We start from the raw sequence: 23,655 nt of genomic DNA, 5'->3' as shown, positions 1-23,655 counted from the left end.
CCAATTGGTCTCGCGGTGATATGTTTACGTTTACTTTTTGTTTGACAAGTTCTACTCATCCAAATACAAAAACGACGTATATTTTGAAGTGTTTAAAACTAAATGCTTGTTTGAGACTGCTTTGTAAAAGTAAATTAGTAAGTAACATCAAATGCTTCCTCACAAATTCAAACGTTTTTTGACGATCTAGAAAGCCCCGGTTCTACAATCGAGAACAAAAAGAACAGTAAATTTTTATAAACTTTGTGTCACCTCATAATTTAACGTAATTTTTGAGAGTTTTATTGACATTTCTCTTATTCTAAACATAGTTGAGAGTATATTATATTTTAACAAAAAATTAAAAAGGGTCTCAAACAAATCCTAAACTAAGATTACGATTAACTGAGTCATGATGTAAATAGGTTAGCAAACCATTGTGAAATGGCTTTGTAAATATTCACATTTCTAAGAAAATAAATAAAAGGAAAAGCTTATGTGAAATTAAGCTGCACATATTCACATAAATTCACAGTTTCACCTTTCACAGCACACACACAAAGAGAATCATGAAAAACAGATTAAAACGACAGAGAGGGACGTCACGGGACAGCCCGGCCGGTTCCGATTCCAACTTAATTAATCGAAACAACACCAACAATTAACCACACACTAATCACAATCTTAAAATCTTAATCAATCAAGCCGCCGTCGACGGGGGATGTCCACACGATGTCCTTGAGTGCCGGCCGCAGCTCCTCACTGCAGAACTGGTTGTACTCCAACGTATCACCATTGTCCTTCTTCACCTCCACCACCAAAAACGACGGCGTCACGGCGAATATCTCCGCCGCTATCGCCAGCTTCCCCTTCCGCCCGGTCTCCTGCCCCTGCAGCCTCACCATCGAGTCGCTCTTCTTTATCCTGAACTTCCCCGCCGCCGCCACCTCCTCCAGCTTCGAAATCACGCTGCTCGCCGACCGCGTTGTCACGAACCGCAGCTCCTCCCTCTCCTCCCGCTTCTTCTCCTCGAAGAGCGGCGACAGATCAAAACCCTCCGACAGCGATATTATGTGAAACGCGTTCAGCGTCTCCGTCTGCTTCGACGTGTTCTTCTCGCTCGGCTCGTCGAACTCCTGCTCCTGTTTCGTCAGTACGACTTTGGGAATCGATTTCTTGAACCAGGAGGAGTCCATGACCTTGGAAATGGTGATTCGGGTACTCGGGTTCGGGTCGAGAAGCTTCGTCACGAGTCTCCGGGCCTCAGACGAGAACCACGGTGGGCATTTGAAATCTCCTCTGTAAATCTTCCGGTACATGGCCACGAGATTGTCGTCTTGAAACGGCAAAAACCCGGCGAGAAGCACGTAGAGGATGACGCCGCAGGACCAGAGATCCGCCTTGGCTCCGTCGTATCCTTTTTTTCCGATGACCTCCGGAGCCACGTACGCCGGCGTGCCGCATGTGGTATGGAGAAGCCCGTCCTGCTTCAAGTGCTCGGTAAAAGCGCTAAGCCCGAAGTCGGTGACCTTCAAGTTGCCGTCCTGGTCTAGGAGGAGGTTCTCCGGCTTCAGATCCCGGTGGTAAACGCCGCGGCTGTGGCAGAAATCTATGGCGGAGATGAGCTGCTGGAAGTAGACTCTGGCAACGTCCTCCCTGAGCCGGCCCTTGGCGATTTTGGCGAAGAGCTCACCGCCGCGGACCAGATCCATGGCGAAGTAGATCTTGGACTTACTCGCCATGACCTCGTGGAGCTCGACGATGTTGGGGTGCTTCACCATCCTCATGACGGAGATCTCCCTTTTGATCTGCTCCATCATCCCCACCTTAATCACCTTCTCCTTCCCCACAACCTTCATCGCTACGTTCTTCCCGCTCTGCAGGTGGCGGGCGTGGTAGACCTTGGCGAAGGTGCCGTGACCCAGAAGACGGCCCAGCTCGTACTTGCCATGCAGCAACGAGCTGCCGCCGCTTTCTTTCTGCTCGGCCATTGGTAACTAAAACAAACTTTAAAATAAATACACGAAAGGTGTTGCCTCTGAGAAAAAACGTAACCGCTGCGGAAAACAAGAAAAGAGGCGAATGGATCACCCGTCCTCTACGTGTTTCCGGTGACAATTCCTGCCGCCGATGCAGCGTTTGGCACGTAGTGAAAGCTCAGGCTTGGGCAGCGAAGCTTCTCTCATCTCTCTGCATTCCCTAACCAGCTTCAGTTTGCTAAGACGATTTAAATATTTTGGGTTTCCGAAAGCACCACCGTTCGCGGCGGCTGAGCTCTTTTAGGTTTTGGCCTCTCTTTCTTTTTCTCTTTATCTTCGTTTCATAGCCTCTGCATATATAGCGCTCTTGGTGTCCGAATTACGATTTTACCCCCGTGTCGGCTTACCACTGTGTCAGCGGTGTCGACTGTCGAGCCACTTCATGTAGGTCACGTGTCAAAGCTGGCTTGGTTGTTATTTGGTTACTGACACGTGTTAGACTTTCTCTTGCGAAAATTTTTAGTTGTAACGGGAACACAAATGATACATCATGTGTTTTAATACGAGTGGTAGGAAATTTTATTTTTTAAGTTATTAACTTTTTAGCACACATATCCCACCATTTGCATAGTAACACATGGTGTACTACTCCGTGTACCGGTGACATTAAAAAATCTCTTCACAATGTGACCAATACATGAAGTGGTACACCACATGTCACTGTGCAAATGGTGGGATATGTGTGCTAAAAAGTTAATAACTTAAAAAATAAAAATTTTCATCACTTTTATTAAAACACATAATGTAGCACTTGGATTATCGTCACAACGAAAAATTTCTCCACAACCTAGGGATGAAGAGCTTTAGGTTTCTAGTTTCGGATTTCAAGGGAATTTTAGAAATCATAATACAAAATGAGAAAATAATATACTTTTACGTTTTTTTTTTTATAATTTTGTTGGCCAAATGCGTTTGATAAGGTTTCTCCGAATAATGTGTGGGATGATATGGGACGTGTAACTACCATATGTGATAAGAGCTGTAATTTCATTTTTATCAAAATATGATTTTGGTCCTCGTATTGTTTGGAAAGTATCATTCTGTTGATTTTGCATTTTATATTGCCTAAGATGGTAATAAAGTAAAGTTAAAAGAACGAGTGGTGATTGCGTGTTTCCTTAAATAGCTAGGGTTGGTTTCATGTATGTATAAGTGTATTCAGAGGTCAAATGCATTTCTAGAACCTACCCATTTATTGAGGGACACGTGTTCCCATATTTGGAGGTGGACCCCACTCGATTCTTACTTTGCCACTTGGTGTCTTAATTGGTAGGTGAAACTCAGAAAACAACCTCATGCATACATGAGTCGGACAATCTTTTACACGATGCACGTACGAAACGATATTAAAATAACGAATTTTGAGTTAATATAGTAACTAATCGGGTTATTATCGGGTAACTCGTTAATGTTTCGAGTTGTTATTGGGTCACTTGTTAATAATCCGACAAGATATCGTTTGCAAGACCTAGACAGCAGACATGATAATTTCTTGCATGATGTGTTAACCCAATACAAAACGACACAATCCGTTAACAAATTGAGTCTTTATTGGGTCACTTGTCAAAAACTCATTTAGATAACGGGTTTGATATTACACGTTAAGATAACGGGTATGACACAAAAACGACACGAGTACAATAAAACATGACCCATTTGCCTAGTTTCGACTCTATATGATGGACTGTGCCCCGACATACACCTAACCTTTCATTTCATAATCCGCTTGTGGTAAACTTCATGAGCAAATACTGACATGTTTACTTAGGTGTTCATATTACTTCGGTTTGTGATGTTTTATTATTAATTTCATGAACAAAAAATTGTATAAAGTTAACATCTATTGGATTCCACATGAGATCATATTATGGATACTAGCATATGGGCACATACATGTGAGAAAATTTTTTATTTTTTATTTTTGAAATAGAAGAAGAGAGGAAAAGAGTGATAGAGAATGTGGGAGCGGGAAGTTTTATTTTATTTTTATTTTTTTAATTTTTTTTTAAACTAGAGATACGTTAGGATTATATGTAGGTGAGGTTTTGAAAAAAAACAGCAAAATTTGGTTGTGTGAAATTACATTTCTGCCCCATATTTCATTTTCATGTTCTGTTTTAATTAGAGGGTTAAACAGGTAATTTCATAGAATTTTGGTTGACAATGAGTGTTTTATTAATTAATAGAGATTAATAAAGATTACAAAATGAGAAAACAATATATTTACGTTTTTTTTTAATAATTTTGTGGGCCAAATGCGTTTGATAAGGTTTCTCCGAATAATGTGAGTGATGATATGGGATGTCGAACTACGTATGAGATAAGAGCTGTAATTTCATTTTTATCAAAATATGATTTTGGTCCTCGCATTGTTTGGAAGTTTCGTTCTGTTAATTTTATTGCCTAAGATGGTAATAAAGTAAAGTTAAAAGAACGAGTGGTGATTGCGTATATCCTTCTTTTATTCCTTAAATAGCTAGGGTTGGTTTCATGTATGTATAAGTGTATTCAAAGGTCAAATGCATTTCTAGAAACTACCCATTTATTGAGAGACACGTGTTCCCATAATTGGTGGTGGACCCCACGCGGTTCTTACGTTGCCAGTTGGTGTGTTATTTGGTAAGTGAAAACTCAGAAAACAACCTATGCATGCATGATTTTGACAATCTTTTTCACGATGCACTAAGTCGGTACAAAACGACACTAAAATAAAAAAATTTGAGTTAATATGTTAACTAGTCGAGTTACTTTCAGGTAACTCGTCAAGGACTCGTTAACGTTTTAAGTCGTTATCGAATCACCTGTTAAGAATCTAATAAGATATCGTTTGCAAGATCTAGTTATTATGCATGACAATTTCTTGCATGATACATTAATCCAGCACGAAACAACACGATCCGTTAACAAATCGAGTCTTTATTGGGTCACCTGTCAAAAACTCATTAAAATAACAAGTTTGATACGACACGTTAAGATAACGGATATAACACGAAAACGACACAAACTAAGACAAAACAGAACGCGTTTGCCAGGCCTAGTTTCGAGTACTCTATATGGTGGACTGTACGCCGACATACACCTAACCTTTCATTTCATAATCAGGTTGTGGTAAACTTCATGAGCAAATACCGACATGTTTACTTAGATGTTCATATTACTTCGGTTTGTGATGTTTTATTATTAATTTCATAAACAAAAAATTGTATAAAATTAACATCTATTGGATTCCACATGAGATTATATTATAGATATTATTGATGCGGATTTATAATTGATTGTTGGACTGCTTCTAAAACTTTAGCATGCTACTCGAGCATAATAAAATGAAAATTCAACTTGAAAAACTTGAATCAAATCCCGACACGCAAATAAAAATGTGTTACGTACGGACTCACAGTTATCTTTATGTGTAACTCGCTAAAAAGATAATTTGACATGAGTACGTGTTAAAGCATGTCCCGCTCCCGCATCGGAAAACCATCTCCTTCATGTTAGAGTGATTTTCTAAAGCGGTGCAACAAGAGAAAACGAAACTGCATAAATCACTAGTATTAAGTGAATATGTGCCATAAACTATTTTCTGTATTTGGAATTTGAAGTTTGCTTAGCGTCGATTAATTCTATCTTTAACTTGAGCCGGACTTCATAATATATCATCATGGATTATCAGGCGTCGCACGAAGTGGTACATCACGTGTCCCTATATAAATGGTGGATTATGTGTGTTAAAAGATTAATAACTTAAAAATTAAAATTTTCCACTACTTGCATAAAAACACGTGATATATCATCCGTGTTTCCGTCACAACTAAACATTTCTCGATTATCAAAGCCACAAAGACTGAGAGAGGTGGTTGTATTGGTGGTGGTGACTTTGTAGCCGCAGTTTGAATCCATAAAAAACATGAGCGGACCGAGGACTAGAGAAAGCTTACGCTTGAAGTTAAACCACTCGATATTTATGGATTGGATTGCTAAAAACCAAGACAGCTTATGCATGTAATAGTGGATCCATCTGTTATTGTTTCTTTGTCACTAATTTCCAACAAATATCTTCGATTAATGTAGTAATTTTTAACTTGAAGACCCACCGATATATCGTACGTCACTATTATCTCCACTTATAAACTTTTCATAAACTTTGTTGGTTTTCCAACTCTAATTGAGTTGTAATACACTTTTTGTTGTTTCAAAGAAGGACGATGATGTGATATTATTTTACTGTATGTGTGTTATAATTAAAGTTTTTACTTTTTATTATATAGATATCTCTTTTAAAAAATTTATTTAATTTAATAATTTTTTAGTTATTTATAAATTAAACAAATTAACGGTTTCATCGTGCTTGCTTCAAATAAAATAAGTAGAAGTATTTATTACCTTCCAAGCACAAGCACTGCTATTATTTAGAGAATAAAATTTCACATCAATCACATAATAAAATAAATAATTAATATATAAGAGTTTACACTCCTGCTATTACTGAGATATCTTTATAATAAAATACCTAATAATTAATAAATGAGTTACTCATAATAGTATCGATAATGTTGGTAGCAGATTGTGGTATAAAGTATCAATGCGGACATGAAATTCATATGCAGCTTGTGTGCAAAGAGTGTCAGTCAATTAAGTTTCTGTTTCTGTTGAGTCTTGTGTGGCGTGCAAATAGCAGACCGCAGGCTTAGCTAAGAGAAATTGCCAGAACCGCAACTTTTTGGGCGGCTGCATGCATGCATGCTCTGGTTTGAACAAAAAATAAGCGAGGAAGGGCGGAAGTAGCTGTGACAGAGAAACATCTGATCAGTTGTGCCCATCTTCTTGCTTATGGCGGCCATGCTATTTGACACACACTGTACCCGCCCACCAACACTTATGATTATTTTCTCTCTTTTTTATTTTTCCGTTTAATTATTAAATTTTTTGGCATTCCACAGTTTGAAAAGTTCTCTCTTAATTGTTATTTTTCCTTTTAATTATAGTAAATTTTTTTAATTGTTATTTTTTGCCATTTAGTACTACGGTTTAGTGATATTTTCTTTACTTATAAATGAGAGATCTTAGGTTAGATTTTCGCCAAAGGCGAACTTGAACCACATTATTGTTAGTTTATTGTGAGGCTATACTCACTCTTTTAATGTAGATAATATCATTTGTTCAAAAAAATAAAATAATATCAATTATTCTTAAATTGTCATAGGCACACTCACTCATCATGGCCTTGATTAATTCGGTCTCGTGATTAATGTTAATAATACAGCTTACGTATGGAATGGAGCAAACATAAACATTAAAAAAAGAAAAGGGAGGATTTTTTTTTTTTTTTTTGGGGGGGGAGTTTTGCTTTTTTTTTTTTTTCTGGTTCAGGTCACTCAACACAAAAACATACATGCTTTGTGCAGCTGTGCTTGTTTTTCTGTCCTTCCGTTTATCAATTTGAGCCCACATGCCCTTCCTTCATGCCAGTTTTCTTAGTTCTTGGAAGAGACGCATAAACCCTAAATATTGTTAGAAATATATAAATTGATGTGAAAGTTTTGGTATTTATGGTTGTTATGCCTAAAAATTTTAAAATTTTAAAAAGGTCCCCAACAATAGGGGTAGGTTTGAAAAACTAAAAACCAAAAAAAATGAAGCGAAACCAAAAAAATCGAACATAATTTGACAAAGCGAATCAAACCGAAAACTATTTGTTCGGTTTTCAATTTGGTGATTCAGCAATGCTATTTATTGGGTTATCTATTGCAAATTTACAATTATCATAGTTTCAGCTACTATAGTTATACAAACTATGCATGAACACCACCGTTGCTTAGAAGTTTGGAATTTCCATTTCATTGTGTCGCTGTTCAATCGTGATCCTCTCTACTTGATCGGTCAAAATAACATAATGACATCGCCACAACATTATTTCTCATTGTATGAGCTTGACTTACTCTGCATACTTCATGGATCTCGGTAATTCAATGAATAGTATATTCTGCGCTGGTAAGCAAAATTTTCTCTTTCAGAATTTAAGTGTGTATACATAGCTAGGAAATGCTCATATGCAGGTCCATTGAAACAGATTCTTAGAGACAATTTCACATGATATTGGTGCACTCATTATTGACAAGATTCCTTTCGTTATGTTTGTTTGCAGGTGCATGTAATATAATATATGTATATATGTATGTATATATGTATATATGAATTGATTTATCTGATCTCATGAATACTGAATAGCTATAAAGCATCTACATCCGCATGCAGATGCAGGTGCTTCAGGCCGATTCTTGGCACAATTTAGTGAATATAGAGGTATACATGCTAATGTCGAATTCACCTTTAATAAAAAAATTTAAAATCTCTTACTTACGAAGAGAGAAATACTATTGACAAAATATCGCATATATTAAATAACTACATAAGATAAGATATAACTGCAAAGATAATAAAGAAAATATAATATTGTTATTTGCAAGATCATGACGTATAATTCCTCTTCTTATTTTTTCCAGATTTTTTTGTAAGGTTTAAAAGAGTAATTTACGTACGAAAAAATAGATTTCAGATTCTTATTTTAATTTATCAAAGGAGTGTAACCATTCGTATCGTTTTTTTTTTTAAGAAGAGTACGATATTCATTGAAGATTGAAATACGTACAAATTGAGAATAGGATGCTTACAATAGGCCTTGATAAAAACCTTGCCGGGGCTTTCAACCCGATTAAAGGGAAAAGAAGCATCCCGCACCAAATTAACTACTAGTACTATCCTTTAATAATAAATGAGAAATTACATCAGGAGGTTCTTCAAACCAAGAAACCGGGTGATCAACCGTAAGACTAAACCTTGCAAGGCGATGAGCCACCTTATTCGTCTCTCTTCGACCAAATGTGATTTTCCCTTGTTTGAAGTCCTGCAGAAGTTGCCTCGTATCGTCGAACATATAACCATAATGACCACTAAATGTTGCACCTATATTTTGAATGGCATAAATCACCAACAATGCATCCTATGTTTTAAACTATTAATCTATGAGTGAGCCATAATAATCATCATCTATATTATTAGGCTGGCTGAAAACGATGGACCACTTAAAGGGGACAAACAAATAAAATTTACTGAGCCACAAATTTGCGATCCAAAAGATGAAAGAGGTTATAAATACCAAACTGCAGATAGAGATCACAACAACCACCTCTTTTTTCCATCAAAATAACATAAAATACAAAATGTCACCCTCTTTTGCCATTTTTTTAGTGGACCAGACAAATATAATTCTAATTAGCTATAGTCTGGGAACTTTTTCTATTTTATTTTTATTTTTTATATCTTGTAAATAATTAGTCTTTTTTTTTTTTTTTTTTTTTTTTTTTGTCGAAGTAAATAATTAGTTTGGAATATATAGCTTCGATAGGATCGAAAGGAAATTTGGAATTTGCTTCTTAACTTTTTACTTTTAATTTCAAAACGAAATGTTTTATGTTCAAATTGCATTCTCTCTTGTGTTGATATCTCGAGTTCGAATTCTCTACTTAATATTATCTTTATTAATTAATGAAACCATCTTTGTTAACTAAAAGATGGTGAAAAGACTACTTAGTCTTCTATCATACAAAAAAAATGATGCGCAATAATGTAATTTCACAGGTTCAAATTTTGCTGTTTTTTATTGAAATCTCACCTGATGTTAAAATACCTTCAATATTTATAAATTAAAAAAATTTTAAAAAATCAAAAACAAAAACTTCCCATTCCTCCCACGTTCTCTCTCTCTCTCCCTCTCTCTCCCTCTCTCTCTCTCTCTCTCTTTCTCATTTTCTAAAAAAATATGTTCATACACATAAAGTGTGTAGGCAAATGCTAGTTTGTATTAAAGAAATCGATCCTTTACTTCACGGAAAACTCATGTCAAAGTATGACCAAGTATTTGCAAAGTCGTGCATCCGATCATATTTTAATGTGCTAGATTGGATCATTGCAACTTATATTAATTAAGACTACAATTTGTTGCCCATGCTTAGCTTTGTCGACAAATAAACCGCTTTGATTATTTTTAAGTGTAATGCTAGGGAGACTAAATTTGTAGACAATTTTGTAAATTAAATAACATGAAAGTTGATGAGGAGTGAAGGTCGACATGTTGTACGTCACCTAATTAACTATTGTCCACATTTTTACTTAAGTGTCGCCACTTGTGAGTGAGTAGTGTTGTTTTATATTTAATAGTTGAAAAAATTATATGTGCTTCTATAAGAAGTTAGACCACTCTCCTACCTTTAAAATTTTTTAAATTCACAAGTCATTGCTTAGTGAAATTAACATTGAGAGAATGATTATCAATAACGCGTAGAGTTTATAAATTATTATATTAATTAAAGTCATGTGATAAATTGGGATTTGATCCATGACCCTACTTAAAATTAAAGAGCAAATTAAGGATCATAAAATGTGCTAGTCGACAAATTAGTCAGCAGCCAGCTACATACTTTGCTGCAACTCTGCGTCCAAGTTGCAATATGTTAATTATCAGATCTTTTGAATCTTTAAGCTGTATGTATGCCAATTACCCAGAAATATAATGCCTTTTTGTATGATTAATTAATTGCTGCTTGTCTTCTTTGATCCATGGTTCGATCTGGAATCTTTGATCATGAGCCAAATTTATTTAATTAATTGCTTCTTGCTTTCTTCCAAATTGTACGGCTGAAGGACATCCAAGTTTTGGCGTTTCAGTAGTTTTTTATTCTTTTATTTGAAATATAAGAAGGAAGATTCGAACCCAGATGAAAGAGTGTTCATTTATTCGGAACTCAGAAAATAACGAGCAATATATGTATGTGTATATAAAACCCTAATATGTTTATATCTATATATCGAAATAAACTTTAAAACTAACTAACCATCTCTTTCTAAATATTATTAAATATAAAGAAAGCTACGAAGTAACCACAGTACTAATAACTAACAATAGCTCCTTTTTGAGACTGAGTCAAATGTTCAACTTTTCTTTTTCTTTGATGCTTCAAGTAGTCAGATAAATATTTTCTAATAGGTGCCATCTTTTATATCTCAAACAAGATCACAATAAAATTATAGTAAGTATGAACAATGAAGCATGATAGTCCGTAATACGTGTGCGTCTAGTAATTTTTTATGACTGCTATTCTTTTGATTTTGCCTTGAAAAGTACAAAAGAAAGAAAAAAATCATTATAGATGAGAAATACCCAAATCTTCAAATTTCAAGTCAATATACTTAAATTAGTAAATATCTTACTTTGATCAAAGTCTACATCACTCTAATCAGTTGAATTGCCTTCATGATTTGGAAGTTTTTCTTCAATTTCATAGATTTATAAATTAGGGTTTAATAATTTGTGGGAGATATAACAATTGGACGAAGAGAGAAGGGAAGTAGATTGGGACACTGGCGACATGTGTGGGATGCTGACTTCTGGTAATTTGGTGTGAAAGAATAAAAGTGGGAAGCAGCGATGAGACTTTGGCGTGAGAGAAGAAGCCGGAGTCTCTGAATTGTTTGCATCGATCAATGGGGTTCTCCATCTTTGATTGATTAGCTTTGCCCCTTGTTAATTATTATTTTATACAATTTCGTAAAGATTTTAGGTAGTAATCTGATGACTTTTGGACCCATCAAATTTTTATATATTTTTTTATTTATTTGATTAGTATTTCTATATATTATTTTTATATAATATTATTTTATATATTATTATATTCAATAAAAAATATTTTTGGGGGCTCCCAAAATTTTGGAGCCCTGTGCAATAGAAGCGATCACATCTGTGTACACACACACCCATTATATACACAAATTATATGATTTGATGAAGTTAGCATTATTGCAATATCATCAAAGGATACATGCAATATTGCCTTCATCTTATTATTGTTGGACAATCGATGTCACAAGATGTGACACTCCTAGCACGAGAGAAAGATATATGCAATATTTCAAAAATTATTGCTACTATTATTTTTAATTTCATATTGACCCCAGATTTGCAGGATTGATGCAACTGGCTACATGTCTGAAGCTCTCACTGTTTCGTTGCAGTTTTATTCCACGCATTCTTTCTGTACACATGTAATATTGAAGATCTGATCTGAAGACAAACTACAATAATCACATCAATTGTTATATGTTATCTTTTCACCAAGCATCTCCAGAAGACTAGCAACATTTATTCAGTTTTGAAGTCATCTTTTTCCCAAGCTCTCTTAAAAATAAGTACATCTCGAACACACTAGCTATTTAAATTGATTTAAACTACGGAACAGAAAGATTCGAATTTGAATACAAAAAGAGTACCACACACACCACTTTAGCCAACTTAATCAAGTCAAGAACTCCAAGTTCATTGACTTTAGATATATAGCAATGCTCGATATGCTAACATGTAAAGAAAGAAATAAATCTAAGTCCAAGGAAATAGCCAATGGCTTTGGTGATACATTTGATCATGGACGGAGTCAATGAAGGCTCACTGGGGGCATATGCCTCCACTCAAGTGATTCGTTTATTAAGTTGTAGACTACAATTATGTAATACACACGCGTTATATTTGAAGAAAATATATGTATATAATATCCAACATACCTTCATATTGCATATACTTCATATTAAATATTATATGAACAAAAGTGCTCTTATTATGTCATTCAAATTGAAAAACCTCTCCCACGTAATTATGTATTAATATCATATTAGGTATAAGTCATAATATAATAAGGTTTTCTTAATTGATTTTCGGGTTGCCCCCACTAGAAGAAATTTCTAACTCCGTCCCTGATTTGATGTATTTTATCGATCGGCCGGCCAGTTGTTTTAACTGTCACATGCAACAAAATTATAAATTAAACTGATATTGCTGGAAATTTCTTTAGTTTTCTACTGTATAGAGCCTGATTAATTAGAATTAGAAGAAGAAATATAATTAAGTAGTTTCTTCTGATTTGTTTATTTTTCCTGGCAATTTTTAAACAGAAGTTGCATCACGTACGAACTAACACTTATGGATTTGAATGTCTTACCGGAATATAAATAACTAGTAACAGTCTTGGTATATCAAGTGTCATAATATAATTGGTTAAAAAATTTTTTACATTATTTAGTATACAGTAAGTAGTATTCCCGACATACTAACTCATGTGAGAAGAAAGATATGTAACCAACCACTTTGTTTGAGAAGGAATAAGAGAATAATTAATTACCCTGCATTATCATGATGATTAAGGATAATGAACACAGTCATATGGATCTACTTCCTATTCATCGATGATAACCATGAGTTTTTATCACACTACAATTGACATTTTTCTTTAACCTAATTGGCAAACAAAGGTGTAAGTAAGTTGGCATGACAAGGCAAAACGCTAGGTGCTAGTCAAGTTGGCGGGTTAGGGTTTAAGGCTTAGGGTTTAGGTGGACTAGATGGATTTAAGTAAATTTATTATATATTGTATAAATAAGTGCCTATTTATACTTAAAAAAAAAACATAATTGTATTGGATGCATAAATTGCAAAATAAAATGACATATAAATTATCAAAGTATTAGGACATATTGAAAACATGGGAAACAAGTATATAATGAGTGTTCATCCAAGTATTCAACAAGTCTCTTACATTTTATTGACAAAAATAAAATGCAAAATAAAAGTTATTGATTTTCTGTCTAGGTATGAGAGTCGCAACTTAGGCGGTGCATAGGCAAGTTTAGGCAGGCTAAGTGGGCATTTAGGCGGGTCAGGCAGATGCCTAAGCGGCTCTGGGTGCACTTTCATAATTTTGAAATGCCTAGGGACTAGTCGGAGAGGTGACCAGCCGGCTAATGCCAAGGCGAAGGCCTAGACGGCGCTAGGCGAGATTTTTAGAACAGTGGGCTTGATTAATGTGCTCCTTCCTCTGCACTTAAATTTGAATCTCATTCCTCGCAATTGAAGATAGATTTAAATTAATACAATAAAACACTGTAAACTTTGTGCCACTTGGTAAATACAGTGACATTACAGTGTGAGCAAATTTTTAAAATTATGTAATGGATCGATTAGGGTGCGTAATATCATTTACAAAGCAAATAAGTGGTTTACGATCTTAGGGTGTTATCATTAATCTACATAATCAAAACTTATAATAATTTAAACCATTGTTTAACACAAACGTTGGCCCTCATTGGAAAATAAGAGAGTATGATCCACAATTCGATCGATATATATATAAAACGTCACCCTCATTATCTTTTGTTGGTTAAGAATCAACAATCAATCACAAAACTATATATATATATATATATATGTATTGTGCAGGAATAAAACAAAATATATATACAAGATTATTTGTTAATAAAAAAATAAATTGTGTATAATGATAGAATTCGAATAAACAAATGTCCTATAAGCATAAATCTATCATTACTTTGTGCTTGTAGTTCTGTAAGCTTCTGTGTCAACAGGATTCAATAATGCAAACTAAGATTTCAGCACTGAAAAACTTAGTGTCTAGTGAAATTATTTGTGATTCTCTCAGTATGGTTGGTATTGGTAAGAATTGTAGTGAAGAATTGTAGGCATAATGATTTTCTGTGATCTTGAATGAGATGCATATACATGTATTTACACTATGCATATACCTGTTCTCTACAGGCATGAAGTTGGGAATCGACTGTTCAAACAAGGGGGTGTGTGTCTTCCTCGTTTCCTCAGACTTCATCCGATCATTTCAGTTGTGAGTAAAACTCTGATACGACAACGAATTTTCCGTTGCTTCAGGAAATTTTTTTCTTGAAGACTTCCATGTATGTTATATAATTCGGAGGTCGAGATTGAAAAAACACTGTTCGTCACTCATCAGAGAGCATGCATGAAGCAATTAGGGTTTGGTGGTCCAAATAATTATTATTTTTCCTAAAACAAATTAAGGTTTTGCATGTTATATCAATTAGGGAAAACTGAAAGATAAAATAATTACAAATCATCCATCGATGTGTACTATTTTTATTGTAAACGAAATTAAATCACTTGGTCATGAAAGTTCTGCATCACAATGAAATAGATAGTTTGTCTGTCATATGCATGCATGGTGTTATTACGACCTTATCCTCCTCATTGTTCACTCTTTTGAAGATAAGCTGTCAAAAGAAATTGGCCACTCAATTTTCCAACTAGGGTTTTCTCAACCAAGAGAAAAAAAAGGACCAATAATTAAACTCAGGCTCACATACATTGTATTGAATATTGATGGTAAAACAATACACTTATTACCACCTCAATCAACTGATCCAAAAGTTGAAACAATCCACTTAGTATACATTGAGTGATTTTTCGGTGTGCCAGAAAGACTGCTCAATACATCAAGTGTCATAATACAAGTGGTCGGATCTATGTATTTAGGTACCTACTTCCAAATACAAGATCGTTGCCACCATTTTGTGAGTTGGTCGAACATTTCATCTAAACAGACTATCAAACACATGAATTTTTCTTACATCTTGATGCAAGGATGATAGTATTCTAAATCAATCATGCACATATTGTGGTACGGTCACCTTGCACAAAATTGTAGATCCAATCCAACGGAAGGTGGGCTCAGACTCGTAGTTAACCCAATTCTTTCTACTGAGTTCAGCCTCTCTTATGACATGTTTGACAGGCTGACTTGAATTAGCTTAGATTGGGGTTTTGGGAGTGACATGGCCCGGTTGGAGTTGCTTGAAAACCCATGTCCAAAGTTGGTTTTTTGCATCTCCTTTGGTTTTTTTATATGAATACGAGATTCATATTTGATTTGTAATACACTTAACTTCACCAAACAACGAACAAAATTTATATTCAATTTAATTGGACTTATCCTATTCAATTAGGCCCGCCGAAACAAGAGCTTACGACCTAACACAAATTAAGGTATGGTTTGATGTTGGATAAGACTTGGAACTTGCCTGAGTTGTAAAATGATTATCAACAACTAAAGGTACATCTAGCTACATCGGACTATCAATTTTAGTAATAGCGTAATTATCTCAATCCTAGCTAGTAACTTTACAAGGGCATTTTTAGTAATTTACATTATTTAAGTACATTGTCATGAATTTAGAAAGCTTTTCATTTTATATCGAATTATGATTAATTTGAAATACCGTGATAATCGCAATCCACATATCATAACTTTAAAGTAGGAGATGCCAAAATGGCTTATGAACGAGGTATTAATGCAGAACCCAAAAGAGAATAAAATCTTGTCGTCAAACCTTGATTAGTAATTTCATCAAGCAATTTCCAATAAGGTATTTTCCTTGTTTTGTATGTGTCCTCATCTAATGAAACAGATCATTTTCGAATCTCTTCAACTAAATCCATTAAATCAATCAATCTGGGCTTTTGAAAGTTAATCCAACGACTAAAAATAGGACCCACTTTAAAAATTATAATAATTTTAACCGTTGGATCAAATTTCAAAAGTTTAAATTAGTTGGTTGGATGAATTTAATAGAAAAAGTATAGACAGGATCCCTTCCCCTCGAGAGATTTTTCAGTGTTCCCGTCACACGAGATGGTACACCACGTGTCTCAATATAAATGGTGGGTCATATGTGTTAAAATATTAATAACTTAAAAATTAAAATTTTCCACCACTTGCATAAAAACACGTGATGTACCATCCGTGTTCCCGTCACAACTAAAAATTTCTTTTTCCCCTCATCCAATTGTCATACTTAAACATGATCACGACACGAGGACATAATCACCTATATCGTCCCCACGGTTGTTCGGTGTAGGCGGCGGCCACCTGGTGCCAAAAATCTTGGGGGGTCTGTGTAGGGTTTAATACTGCCTCCATCGCCTCCGTTGCCTCTTCTCTTTCGCAGAAGCCTTCAAAAAGCTCTCTGCTTCTCCAAATCCCCAAAAACAATTCCGCCATTAAAACCTTGAGTCCCAATTCTAGTGAGAGAGAAATTCAAAACGCATTGAAGAAAAATCGAAACTTTCTCTGCAAGATCTCAACTTTTTGGGCTCCGGAAATGGCCGACGTTATGGTGCAAACGGCGAAGCTCCAAAGACAATCGGATGGGTTTGCGGATCTAATGCCCGAATCGGAAACTGGGTCAAATCCGCTTCAGAGGCGTATTGAGTTCCACCGAGCAAGGAAGCCCTTCAATGGGCTTAACACTGGCGGTGGTGACTTCCGGCTCGAGACCTTGAATCCCGGAAGTAGCGGCGGCAGCAGCTCTAATCAGGCTCAGTCGGGTTTGAGTGCCAAAAAAAGGGATGCGTCCGAGTTTTTGGAGAACGGGTTCGATCCGGAGCTCAGCTTTGGCATCACCTTCCGGAGAATTGTGAGTCAAAGTGTTGCCTTTGATCGCTGTCTTCTCTAACTCCCCATCCAATATTGTTGAATTGAATCATTTCGCATTTGCATTGAACCATTTTGCATTATTTTGATTCGGGCTTGTTATATGTTCTGTTTAGCTGAATTCAGAGTTTGTTGCTTGGCTTCTTGTGTCGAATCAATTTTCGGTTGATATAGTTTTTCCAATTTCAATTATTTCATAGTCGATACTCTGTTATGTGATGTTTTGGTGGTAATGCTATTGCTGCATTTGATTGTTCTACGATTATTGTTTCGATTCCTAATTGCTTGACAGTGAAAATGGTTTGTGTAATTTTCAGGGTGCCGGTTTGTGGAATATGGGAAACACTTGTTATCTCAATTCAGTATTGCAGTGTCTGACATATACTGAGCCTTTAGCTGCATACTTGCAAAGTGGAAAGCATCGAAATTCATGTAAGGACTCCTCCGACAACCCGCCACTTCCCCTTTGTTAGGATGTGCTTACAACAAGTTAATATAGACAAATAAATATGACATTTTTGTGTCCGTGTGTTCGCATGGAAGGAATTAACATGAACAAAAAAACTTTCATAATGTACCATTTGTAAAGTGCGGTAAGCATGCACTCATATATGCGTACATGTGCATGTATGAAATGTTGAATTTATGTGCATAGCTAATTTGATTGATTTTGTTCTTTTTACAGGCCATATTGCTGGGTTTTGTGCTTTATGTGCCATCCAGAAGCATGTTAGTCTTGCTCTACAATCAACTGGGAGAATTTTGGTGCCAAAGGATCTAGTCATTAACTTACGATGTATCCTTGAAATGTTTTCTGGTGATATACTTCTGCCATACATAGATGGGCGTACTCATTGGACTCCACGTTTGTCCATAGAACTTTTTCTTTGTTGATCGAGTTCTTATTTATTCAACAAGCTAGACTACCAAGTGTGGCAAAAGAGAAGAAAAATCAAAATCAAAATCAATTAAAAAAAAAATTCTTCTATGAATATTTTTTATAGTTTACAGTCAAAATTGTTCTTTTATAAGCAAGAAAACAAATTTCTTAGGGATAACTATACTCAAATAATCTGATTGGAGTAATTCCGTTACTACAGATTCATAACTAGTGTCTTTGCTATTATTCATTTTAACTTCCTATTTCTTTTCTTCTGTTAATTTTTGTGTAGTAACTAGTAACAAGGTTAAGGGAGGGTTTATAAAGAAGTTTCTTGTGTTCACCATTCCAATTTTGCATTTTCATAAGGTTAAGATTAGTGGTCAGTTTTTAAGTGTGGTATCGGGTCTATTTTATTGCTTCTATGCTTTGGAAGTTGGAATCCTTGACACATGATAAGGCATATCTCGAACTTTCACTAAGTCTAGACAGGAGGATGCACATGAATACATGGTAAACTTGCTGGAATCCATGCATAAATGCTGTTTACCGTCTGGTGTGCCAAGTGAATCCCCAAGTGCCTATGAGAAGAGCTTGGTACACAAGATCTTTGGCGGTCGACTTCGAAGCCAGGTAAGACTTTGTGGTTTTTGAGATACTGTAGTGTGTGGGAGTTTATGTTTTTGTAAACAGGTAAAGATTTTAAATATTTGCTGATGTTTTGTGACCCTTTTTAATATTATTATTCAGGTCAAGTGTATGCAGTGCTCCTATTGCTCCAACAAGTTTGACCCATTCTTAGATTTAAGTCTTGAAATATTCAACGCAGATTCCTTGCAAAAAGCACTGGGAAACTTTACTGCAGCAGAACAATTAGATGGAGGGGAAAGGCAATATCAGTGCCAACGATGCAACCAGAAAGTTCGGGCTCTCAAACAAATGACTGTTCAAAAGCCTCCTTATGTACTTGCCATCCATTTGAAACGATTTCGTGCACATGATCCTGGACGAAAAATTGACAGACATGTAAAATTTGGCCCTACATTGGATTTGAAGCCATTTGTTAGTGGTTCCTATGTAAGTGTACAAGCTTTTTAGCCATGCAAACTTTACTTCTAAATTTCTTTATTTTACAAATGAAGCAATCCAAAAGAAGCACAGATTGTGGTATTAGATTGTTCAAGTCACTCATTCTGTTTACTTATTATTTTATTTCATATTTCATAATCTTGCCCAATGCTTGTTGAAAACTGTATCTTAATTTTGGTTTTTTTCTTCTGAAAAAAGGTTAAATTGGAATTAGAATCTGGACCATTAGGTTTATGATCGGGATAACGCATTAGAGGGAGCCAAAAGTCATATGTTGCTGATTTGATTATGTTTTGTGCCTTTCACTTCGTGGTTTTGCATTTTAACTTAATTTTACGTACTACTTGGCAGGAAGGAGAATTGAAATATACTCTTTATGGGGTTCTTGTTCATTGTGGTGCTACCACCTATTCTGGCCATTATTATTGCTATGTTCGCACATCAAGTGGCATGTGGTACTCCCTTGACGACAACCAGGTGCGTTGATAACTTGAGATTTCACTAGCAAGTAGCTGGCCTTGATGTATAGTGCTTCCAGATTTGCACTGGTTGCCTCATAATGCTTCACAATTTGGATTTTCTACAGTTGGTGTAGCCAAACTTTATGGATCTTAGATGTGCCATGTTAAGCAAACAGATTATGATCATTTTCTGCCAAAAGTTTTCCTTTGGATGAGGTATTTAGAAGTAACAAAGAAAAAAAATGGTGGAATTTGAAAAGATGAGATTGAGCCCTGAAATTTACTTGTTTGGTTAATCTATCCAGTGTGGTGGGATTCATTTAAGGAACCTATACAACATGTTTAGCCTGTACCTTTGGCCAGGGTCTTGGGTCCTGAACCTTGGTCCGGTGTTCTGACTACTTGGTCTGGGTCTTGGATCTGTGGTCCTGGTTTTCAGGTTTGTTCCCAGGTCCTAGGTCTCAGGTCGCGAGTCTCACATTTCAGTCACTAGGTTCGGAATCCTGGGTCTTCAGTGTCCAGGGTCTTGGATCCTGAATTATGGGTCCATGGTTCAGTGTTGGAGTAAGTTCTCTTCTAATGAATTTTTGAAGCCACTCATATTTTTGTCTACCTTGAAGTGGGGTTCCGGGCTTTAAAATCTCATTCAAATCCCACCCAAGATTGACAAATTCGTTTTCTATGGTTCCAACCACTTTTGACTGTTCAAAATGGGAATGCAAATCCCTCTTATAAGTCCCTCATCCAAAAATGTGCTGTGTTTTTATCTTTGAATAACCCCACTTGGATGGGTATACTTGCTATATGATAAAGAAAAGCCACTACCATTGATAGGATGCCACTTGGCATCACCAGATTGTGACACTTGTTTGTGATGAGTGGTATTACTTTGTAACTAATTGTGGTTTAGTATATATTTGAGGGATAGAGCAGCAGTAAATCTACCATCTTTAAATTGCATACGAAATGAAAAAAAAAAAAAAAAAAAATCAAGGTTTCTTACAAGTTTGCACAACTATGATGCAACAGGTATACCAAGTTAGTGAGAGGACTGTTTTGGAACAGAAGGCTTACATGTTGTTTTATGTCCGCGATAGAAGAAATATAATACCGAGGAAGCCTGTTGAAGTGGCTCGAAAGGAGAATTTCAATGCAAATGGTGCTGGATTAAAAACTCCTTCCACTAACAACCAATGTTCCAAAGTACCCATTCAGAATGTTTCTGTTGAAGGCAGATCAAGTGGTCCATCCTCATCTATTGTTGTGACACAAAAATCAACTATAGTTCCACCTATGGTGCCCCTTTTGAAGGAAGCATCAGTTAATTGCCAGACAATGACAGAAAATATGGTGCCTATGAAGGAACCTGTTTCAGAGTCGTCTCCATCATTATCTCACTTTCCAAGCAGCAATGGTGGTGCTTCTGATTCTAAAAATGCGGCAGAAAATACGGTGCCTATGAAGGAACCTGTTTCTGAATCTTCATCACCATTTCCAAAGGATTCGTTGAAAGGGATTTCCATTCCAATTCCTACATTGGGAAAAGATATGCTACCATCATCTCCAACTAGCAATGGTGGCACTTCGGGTCCAGAAAATGCCACAGCTGCAAAAGTTGATTCCAATAAAACTGACCTTAATGAGAGAGGAAGGTCAATTGAAAATGGTGTTTCCAGTGTCATATCACCCAATGTGAAGGACCCTGAAAGCCGTGAGGCTACTAAACCCATACAAGATGAGACCTCTTATAATGTAAGTGGACAATATCTTCTATGCACTTTGATGTCTCTAGTTTTACCCACTTGATTTATAATTTTACTTTTGTTTTGTGCTTGAGTTTTTAACTTGTTAATGCATCCAGAATAATGTAGTTTCCTGGAAGGGAGACTTGAGTACATCATCCGGAGTTCCTAGCGGTACAAAAAGGGTGGGAATTCACACTGTCAAATCATCAGATGAACCAAGCTCTGAAATTAGTCAGGTTTTTTTTTTTTTTTTTTTTCCTATTTTTGTTTTTTTTATATTTTGTGAATTCTATGATAGGTTGTGTTGTCAGATTTAACTTCTTTTTTATTTTAGGTTGGAAGTTTTACCAATGGAGGTGCTGCTTGTAATGTTTTGGGTGAGAAGACTAGCAATTCTGGCCAAAAAGTGGTAATTGATGAGTCAGCAAATTTGCCTGGCTCATTAATTGTGGCAAATGGATCGTTGCTTGTAAAATCTCCTGATTGCAAATGCCATAGAAAATTGAAAAAGAAGCAGCTGAAGTCTAAGGTTGCATGCATGCAGTTACGACCTAGCTTACTTTCCCGGGTGGTCTTAAGTGTACAGAAGAAGAAGAAACACAAAAGGAGTAAGCACCCATCTTCAGATACCAAGAGCCTTCTTAAGGAACATGTTATGGACAATTCTTGCTTATATGGTATGGGGCCGTCTACATCTGAGCAAACCCGGTCAATTCCCTTGGTAACCCCTTCCAAGCAAAATTCTAAGAGAAAGGGGACCAAATCTGGCTTAAAAAACGATGCAGATGGAACTGATAAAAAGTGGGAAGTGAAATCTCATCATGATTCTTTAACGGCTGTTCAAAAAGGAGTGTTTAGAGAAAGTCTCGGTCAGAATGGTACAGTGCTTGCAAGTGATAAAAGACTACAAAATGGTAATGTCTCTAGCTCGTGCTCAAAAGAAAACCTGCAGGAAATGGGGGGAAATGACACCCCACACAATCATAAAAGAGACCGAACGCAAATTGGAGGGATTGATGTGCTAACCCGTGGCCTTGATGAGGCAGTCGGTGAGTGCATTATCTAGAACTCTGCCCTCCTGGCCATAGATCCATGGTTGCTGGTAGTTTTTAGTATTTGCATATATGCCGTCCCGTTATCTAGTCATGCATGTGTTGCCTTCACAATTGCAATGCCTTTTGCATTTGTATTTCTTCTGATTGGCTAGTTGAGCTTCACTTCTACCAATTGATCTGTTAATTGTGAATGCTGGATAAACCTTGTAGTTTCCCATATCTGGATTACTTTTTTGTTTTGTTCTTTCTTCTGTCATAGAAAGTATGGACAAGAAGCCCATTGAATCTGGCATTGCCTAATGTTATTGTGGTTATAATTTCTTATTGCGTCTCTCATAAAAAAGATGTTGACTGCAGTTGCTCGGTGGGACGAAATAGAACTGCCTCCTTCTCATATTATAGAATCAAGCCGTGCAGAGAGTGTCGGCATCGGTTATATACCAGATGAATGGTGAGTTTGGAATCCCTTTTATCTCACATTACTTTAGAGCAGCATGATTTTTCACCAGTAAAAGCGTTACCTATAAAATCTTCTCATGAGTTGTGGAATGTCAATTGATGCAGGGATGAAGAATATGATCGCGGAAAGAGAAAGAAGGTAAAGCAACCCAAAGAAACGTTTGGCGGACCAAATCCATTCCAAAGGATTGCAACCCAGAGATCAAAGGTGAAAGAGGCAAAGCTAGACAGGTATGGTTCTGGAAATCACCCGCTCAGGATATGACGGAAGAAGTCAAACTTTGACGAACAGATTGTTGGTCTGCTGTTTTGTTTTCTTTAGCTGTTGAGAGAGATTGTAACAAGGGGTGATTATTTATGTGTTGCATTTGGAGTGTGGAGAGGAAGAGCAGGCGAACTGTATCTTACTGCTTTGGGAGATTTCTCATGGACGGATAATTGTATTAGCTGAAGGATTATGTGTTTTCGGCCTTTCGGAGATGCATCAAGATTTTTGTTTTACTATATACCTATTTTTGGTCGCCTACAATCAATCAGTAGAACTTTTGATGGTTGTGTTCTATTGTGGTGTGATATTTTTGGTGCTGCTTTA

At 36.1% G+C, this 23,655-nt stretch overlaps 2 protein-coding genes across 2 annotated transcripts; one reads left to right on the top strand and one right to left on the bottom strand.

Moving 5' to 3' along the window:
• Positions 1 to 456: 456 nt before the first annotated feature.
• LOC137746612 (CBL-interacting serine/threonine-protein kinase 6-like) lies at positions 457 to 2,281 on the bottom strand. Its single transcript, XM_068486621.1, has one exon. It carries the CDS (start codon positions 1,968 to 1,970, stop codon positions 672 to 674), a length of 1,299 nt encoding a protein of 432 aa, XP_068342722.1. The 5' UTR covers positions 1,971 to 2,281; the 3' UTR covers positions 457 to 671.
• Positions 2,282 to 16,813: 14,532 nt separating this feature from the next.
• LOC137747307 (ubiquitin carboxyl-terminal hydrolase 23-like) lies at positions 16,814 to 23,625 on the top strand. The gene is made up of 11 exons (XM_068487397.1): positions 16,814 to 17,357; positions 17,692 to 17,806; positions 18,060 to 18,170; positions 18,715 to 18,887; positions 19,005 to 19,331; positions 19,695 to 19,820; positions 20,834 to 21,556; positions 21,666 to 21,785; positions 21,884 to 22,598; positions 22,962 to 23,055; positions 23,169 to 23,625. The coding sequence occupies exons 1-11, from the start codon at positions 17,043 to 17,045 to the stop codon at positions 23,326 to 23,328; spliced, it is 2,979 nt and encodes a 992-aa protein (XP_068343498.1). The 5' UTR covers positions 16,814 to 17,042; the 3' UTR covers positions 23,329 to 23,625.
• The last annotated feature ends 30 nt before the right edge of the window (positions 23,626 to 23,655 follow it).

The sequence above is a fragment of the Pyrus communis genome, chromosome 10 (assembly GCF_963583255.1).
Source record: "Pyrus communis chromosome 10, drPyrComm1.1, whole genome shotgun sequence".
NCBI classification, from domain to species: Eukaryota; Viridiplantae; Streptophyta; class Magnoliopsida; order Rosales; family Rosaceae; genus Pyrus; species Pyrus communis.
This window is presented reverse-complemented; position numbering and strand designations above follow the sequence as displayed.